This window comes from Aureococcus anophagefferens (genome assembly GCF_000186865.1).
Source record: "Aureococcus anophagefferens unplaced genomic scaffold AURANscaffold_71, whole genome shotgun sequence".
NCBI lineage: Eukaryota > Pelagophyceae > Pelagomonadales > Pelagomonadaceae > Aureococcus > Aureococcus anophagefferens.
The window spans coordinates 45,388-52,082 of record NW_008705622.1 but is presented as its reverse complement, the minus strand read 5'-3'; the positions used below and the strand labels follow the sequence as shown (position 1 = coordinate 52,082).

The 6,695-nt window shown below is 50.4% G+C and overlaps 3 protein-coding genes across 3 annotated transcripts in view; 2 read left to right on the top strand and 1 right to left on the bottom strand.

The window, feature by feature from the left end:
• Nucleotides 1-2,126, top strand: part of AURANDRAFT_68186 (hypothetical protein) — a gene marked incomplete at both ends in the record, with an annotated part of 6,856 nt that extends 4,730 nt beyond the window's left edge. Inside the window, 2 exons of the mRNA XM_009043818.1 lie at nt 46-845; nt 982-2,126. Coding sequence (XP_009042066.1) covers nt 46-845; nt 982-2,126 — 1,945 coding nt within the window. The remainder of the gene's footprint in view (nt 1-45; nt 846-981) is intronic.
• A 573-nt stretch (nt 2,127-2,699) lies between these two features.
• AURANDRAFT_68185 (hypothetical protein) lies at nt 2,700-4,146 on the bottom strand (the record flags this gene model as incomplete). The annotated part of the gene is made up of 3 exons (XM_009043813.1): nt 2,700-2,818; nt 2,847-3,665; nt 3,696-4,146. 3 exons carry the CDS (start codon nt 4,144-4,146, stop codon nt 2,700-2,702), a joined length of 1,389 nt encoding a protein of 462 aa, XP_009042061.1.
• A 577-nt stretch (nt 4,147-4,723) lies between these two features.
• Nucleotides 4,724-5,707, top strand: AURANDRAFT_68184 (hypothetical protein; the record flags this gene model as incomplete). The annotated part of the gene is made up of 2 exons (XM_009043819.1): nt 4,724-4,958; nt 5,229-5,707. 2 exons carry the CDS (start codon nt 4,724-4,726, stop codon nt 5,705-5,707), a joined length of 714 nt encoding a protein of 237 aa, XP_009042067.1.
• Between the last annotated feature and the right edge of the window lie 988 nt (nt 5,708-6,695).

Here is a 6,695-nt window from a genome sequence, read left to right as displayed (position 1 = left end):
CCCCCAGGGCAACAAAGTGGTTAACACTGACAACAGATGCATGAGGCCAGATGGCTCATTCATCGACCCCGCTAACGCGGGCGAACGTTTGCTGTTTGCCCGGGCCATGGCCGTGTGGTTGAATGCTAGTTCTGCGGAGAGAGGCTTTGCGCTGGAGAAGATTGACGACAATCGACCCAGAAATGTATGGTTCCTCACCACCGAGTCAAACAGCCTTGTTGTCAGAGAGACACAGGACGGCGGTGTCCGGCCATACGGAGTGGTCGCCAAGCGCGGCAAATTCTGGTTTTTGATGATGAATCGCGCTGTTACGAACCATCGAGAAGAGACAAGGAATCCTGTCTTCGACGATCTCAAGTGCAGCGAGTTTGCTGCTTTGTACTGCTCCATCCCTAATGGCTTTGTCAGGAAAGACAAAAAGATGGAACTCATTCATGGAGGTAATCGGTTGCCAAAACCAGTCGATTTCGAGTGGGGGTGTCAAGGCCTTGCGGGTCTGCTCCAGAGGTTTTGTGACATCGATGGATCCAATCAGTCGGCGGCCAAGGATCTGCCCTGCTGGACGGAAATTAAACACCTGGTCACAAACTATGGTATTCCGAACCCCTTTTGGGCCATCCACACCCTGGTGAAAGCGACAATGGATGTGGTACCTTCTTCCAACAATGAGGAGCACATATCTACTTTCAACAAGACCAATTACGAGTCTAAGTACTATGCGGACCATTACATTTCGTACCTTAGAGGCTATCAGACTTTCATGGAGAAGAATGGTGTCACTGTGATCGATGATAAGCTGCTCACTAAGTTTCAGGATGACTTCTTGCCACAGCATAAGGATCAAGGTAGGGATGGGTATGATTCACAGCTCTAACCCTATGATTGCTAAAGTCTGGACTATCCTACACAACATCAAGCGACGAACTAAGAATAGTCGCGATCATGATTCTTACATCATCACCCTAGATGGTTCTGGACTAGGTCTGGCCACTGCAGCGGTATATCATGACCGCGCAGGCGTTTCCCTTACTCAGGCAACGTGTACCTACAACGTGGGCTGCTACACTGGAGGCGAGCTTAAGCTGCCTAGTTTCGATGAGAGCCCTGCTCAATCAGAGCTTCAGAACGTTTGTCAACAGACTTTCAGTCTTCACTCTAAGGCAGCAGCGAAGCTTGAAGCTTTTGATGGAGTACTCTTCAACATCTCTAGCTTTTGTTCAAACAATAAACTCTCCAACACCCAAACTCTTGTCGATCACCTTAACTCTGTGCAACCTGGTTGCATCGACCTTGGCGATCACGCTCTTATGACTTACAAGGATGTCAATTTTGAGTTGGAATCTTGTTATCTCTCCCGGTCATCCTACCTTGGCTACGTAAACGGCGAAAATGTGAAAGGCAACAAAGTATACTCCATACAACGAGCCTCTCCTACTTTCACTAGTTGGGCGAACATCCTCATTCTAGATGACAGACACAAGAACAAGATGTTTAGAGGGATACGCGGCTTAACTTTCAATGAAATCCTCCGGATCAATCACCTCGCCGAAAAGCAAGAAGATTTCCTGAGATCTATTCCTGAAGATCAAGCCTACACCTACATAGCTAACGCAGTGCCCTCTGGAATGCTTCATGCCGTCTATAAAGCGGTCATTGATGATTTGGATGGTGGCTTAAACCGCGGGGGAGCGTACTATGTTCTTTCCAATCTAGTCGCATTCAAGACACCAAAGAAGAACACAGCAACGCACTTGATTGGCAGAGTTATGAATTGCATGTTCCAACCAAAGAATGATACGGGACATGCTCTGAACAATTCCTATTCTGAATTTCCAAAGATTGATACTGATGTGTCCAAGAAAAGGAATGTGCGCACTGCAAAACACAATACTACTACCCGCGATACCACTGAAGCTGCTAGTAAGAAACGTATGCGTGACTTTCACCGCATCTATCACTGTAACAATGACGTTGCGGCTAAGACAATGCAGTGTACTACCAACCATCGTCTTCTTCCTGGTGATATTAAGCACAAGCAAAATTGCATGGAATGTTCCATTTGCAAGAACGATAAGAACCCTCGCCGACACTTCAACACCAACCGAGCAACATGTGGTCCTCCTTAAAGAACTCCTTCAATATCTAAATGGGACAAAGGGACTGAAGCTAGTTTACTTCCGTGACAAGCATCCCATCTTTGAGCACCTGAAAGCAAGCGCACACGAAGACAAGACTCTTCTTGATCTTGTACCGAAAGATTCCTATAAATGGGACTCTTTAGGCATCATCAAACCTAGTCATGACTTACCGGCGCCTGATGCACCTAGAGCATTTGACCCTGTGTGCAGTAAGGATCTCTGGGGCGCCAGCGATGTTACCTTTTGCCAGGTGGGCGGGCCAAAAAATATAAGCCGCGCCACCCCGGACCCCGGGGAAGCGGCGAGCTGGGAGAGGACCACCACAACCAGCAGTTTTATTTAGCTGGATGATGATAGGTGGTCTAAACTCACTAACTCGTTACCGGAAACATATTGTACTGCCGTAAATGCAATTTCCGTCCACTTGGCCTTTCGTATCTCCCACTAGCCTGAGCTAAAAGGAAGCAAGTAAGATCCTCCCTCGAGGGGAGGTTGAGCTCAGTTTCAATTAAATATGCCAGGATGAAGGCCGACGGACCGCGCTTGGATGGCGCAGCCACCTCAGCCATACTTCTGCAACATAATGAGGAAGGTAATTTTTTTTTTTTTTTTTTTTTTTAATATGGAACAAGGGGGCCGGACTGGAGACCACGTCTTCCATGAGACCTGTTGCCTCCTCCCTGTCCGGCCAAATATACAGTAACCAACAATCAGACAGCCACCGCCCTCGACGCTGGATCTTTGAAGGAGGCCACCCGATGGCATACAAGGCTGTAGCTCCACCAGCCCGCAGCGAATGGGTGGCGTGATCAGCAGGGTCCAAACCCAGAGCCACCGCCGCTGCTTTGAGCGCTGTGTTAACTGTGCTACGCTCCAGGACCCTACCGCAGGCTAAGCAGAACACGGGCCGCTTGGACCCGTTGGCTCCGAAGCGGGCTGGGTTCATTGTGTACAGCTGCCTAAGGAGGCATAACGGGTTGATGTCAGACGGCGTGTCACCTGCTCGCAGTTTGATATTGAGCTTGTAACCGTCGTTGTAGATGTCTGTTTTGGAGCCTGGGATGTGGATGACCAACTCGTCCGCTGCCATAATTTGTTCCCACCCCAACTTGTGGCCTGCCTGGAAGATGTGGAGATGCTCCATGCGGAGGACCTTGTCCTCGTGGACCACACCATCCTTTGACAGGTATTCACAGGCACGCAGCAAAAAGGAGAAACCGAAAGACACCGCGGTGAGTAACAGCAAGTCATCCCACAGCCCAGTGTCCAACCCCAGTTGGATCTGCTTAATATGTGCCACTGTCACCGGATGCTTGCGCTTGGGGGACTTCTGTCGACGCTTCAAGCCAGCCATGGCCATCTTAAGTCGCAACTTGTCCTTGAGAATATCCCTGCCATCTGCGACCAGATGTGCAAACCTGAGTGCATATAGACACACATGAAGGGTGGAATGCTTGTATCCATGGCCTATGCCAGCCCAGTAGACAAATTCCATAAGATCGTTTTCCTCAGCCTCGTCGTCGGTGCCTAACATAAATGGTTTTCGGCGTACATGACGCCATAAGTGCCACTTCTTTAAGGAGGACTCATAGGTCTTCTTTGTGCCTGCGGACAAGCGCTCGTACATGAGCTGCATGCCGCCGTTCTTACAAAACTCCTCCTTGTTGTCCATCGTAATCCCTTGCTCTATGCCCGGAATGCACCGATGTCCGGTCCCTGGAGTGGGTCCAGGAGTCGGAGCGGTTCGCGCAGTGGGCGGAGGCCGGGGAGGAACCAGGTTCCCATGGCCAAGAATTTCTAAGTATCCATGACTCAGATCGTTCCTGAGGTCCGCCTGAGCCACCCACCTGGGTGGGGCAAACATACAAGTCAGGAGTATGCCCATATGGATGGGTGAGTCGAAAGGCTTGCCATCCAAAATACCCACGGCCATCTCACCCACCTCCTTCATATAATGCTCCAGCAACTTATCACTCAAACCCAACTCTTGGATGTTAGGAGAAACCATATGACCCAAAAAATATAAGCCGCGCCACCCCGGACCCCGGGGAAGCGGCGAGCTGGGAGAGGACCACCACAACCAGCAGTTTTATTTAGCTGGATGATGATAGGTGGTCTAAACTCACTAACTCGTTACCGGAAACATATTGTACTGCCGTAAATGCAATTTTTGAGCGAGCTATGAGCAGCTCATCAGGCTGCCAGCAGCTCCATCGTGGACTTAGGCGAATTTCATGCGACGAATCTTTTGTTACTTGCGACGGACCGGTAAGCTACTTGTATACTACCGCAGAAGAGTAAGCCTAGCTAGAGCGAAGCTCGCCTCCGGGCCGTCGCCGCCCTAGAGCAGCGGCTGGGCTGGGTTCCTGGTGCGACAGGAGCTTTGGGCATGGGAGGAGCTAGCCCGAATGCAAGCGCAGTCAGCCGGACGGCCTCGTCGCGAGGAACATGAATGACATGGTCTGTAATCGGCGGGCGTGTGCAGATCCTAATCCAACTATATCATTCTATATCTTGTATCATTCCTTAATATCCTGGTAAACGTTGGATACACTAACTCCGTGCAACGACAGAGACAACGCGCCATGAATCCCGTCTGCAAAGTGATATGCGTATCGGTTGGTCTATTGTTCGGCCTCATCTTCGCGATGATGATCCCGGCGAACGTCGGTAAATTCGCAAAAGAAATTGTCCGCAGTGGCCTTCGTCAAGGAAAAATTGGCGATTCAGTGGCACGCCGGGCCGCATTTGATGATGCCATTCTCAAAATGAATTATGGCATGGCCTTTGGTGGCGCGCCTAGCTTTTCTGGGGTCCCATGTTATGGCGAACCCTGGATGTATCCCTTGGGCCTTCCCGCTGATTGGGCCAACACTGGCTTAAATTATGTGAATACATACACCGACGATGGGGACTCACTTGGTATTCACTGGCCTTCCAGGACCAATGTGTTCGAAGATCCCATCATCCCGATGATCGAATGGACTGATTGCCTCTTACAAATAACGCCATACGCTGCCATCGGATTGTGCGCGCGGCTTTTGCAATGCCTCCCGACCGAATGCGCGTACACAGATTTGTTGGCCCCAGCTGCTTACACCCCGGGCTGTGTTGCCGCCTCAAATTGGACATCGTGTTCCTGTTTTATCGGGGGTCTTCCTGACTTCGCTTGGCAGGCAATCCCAGATAAGCTCAACGCGGACAAGGAAATCATGGTCATCCTACGCGTGTATGCGAAGAGCGGTGTACAGGTCCTCCAAGCCGGGCTAGACATAAACGGTTGGATGATTGATTTTGGCGGCGCGGGAGTCCCGGGGGCATTCCATAACCCAGCGTACCTCGCGAGTCCTCCAACCACATCCTTCGCGAAAACTTGGTGTGTCTCATCCTACACTGTGAAGGAGTGCTGGACACTATACATCGGAGAGGATATGGAGACATCAGCCGCCATCATGGCCCCCGTTGGTGCGATTATTATGGCAGTCCTTTTCTTTGGTATCGACCTCCTCGTATTCATGGTGCTGTTCTTGATGGCGGGGTCGGGGTCTAAGGTGGGTCCTGCCAAATAGGAAGTGGGAATTGCTCTCATGTGACATGTCACACCTACGACCGTTTTCCAAGAGACTGGGCCATCTTGCGAACAGAATGCTGAACCGAGGCTCCCAATCCCTGTTTATTCCTCTCAGACCTACGTAGCGGGTCGTTGGTACAGAGCAAACCTCCAAAAACCAGAGGACACACGTTTTTTTGGTCTTTTATGTTAAGAATCTAAGTCCCGCATATTAAATGGGGCTATTCTATAGCCCAGACCACATCGGGGGAAATTAGCCAGCACTAACCTCGTTCATTAACGGCTGATATATCCTGGCGGTACACATTAATATATCACCTGCACATATCACACCTGCACGAACATGCTCGAAACGCCCGCGAGTCCCCGACGCGCGTTCCGTGGAGGAAAAACGAGCTCTTCTAGTACCATAGCTTCGCTCAATCCAGAAGGATGGGGACAAACCCAAAGCCGTTTTCGAGTTCCTACGCCCACGGGTTCTTCAGGATAGACGCAGTCTCGGGGCTCGGCTCAAAACGGCAAAATTCCGGGCTTCAGTGTCTCCCCATACTTGCCAGCCTGCGATGTTTGTGCTCTTGATGAGCATGAGCACAAAGAGTCTTGCTCGGGAACAACATTCTAGGATTTTGCCCATTCATGTTTGCATGCTAACACACTATAATAACACACTATAATAAGGACTTCGTTTTTCGAAGCCCCCCGTGCGCGCACACGCGTAATTACAAAGTCTCGCAGAAAATCGGAACCATTTTTTCCCTGGACAGTATGTGGTACGCATCGAGCAATGTGTGCCAGCCACCGGACAAGCTGGCTGGTTCTTAGTAATCCATCATTGTCTGTGGTGCAATCAGCGACATTCAATCGCTCAAGCAGAAGGAATGTTCAGAGTGGCGGCTAGGACACAGCTCAAATCAGTTTGCGACAACGACTTCGGATCGAGAAATGTCGCAACCACCTGCTCACAACTTCCTCACCCTTTTTCACGC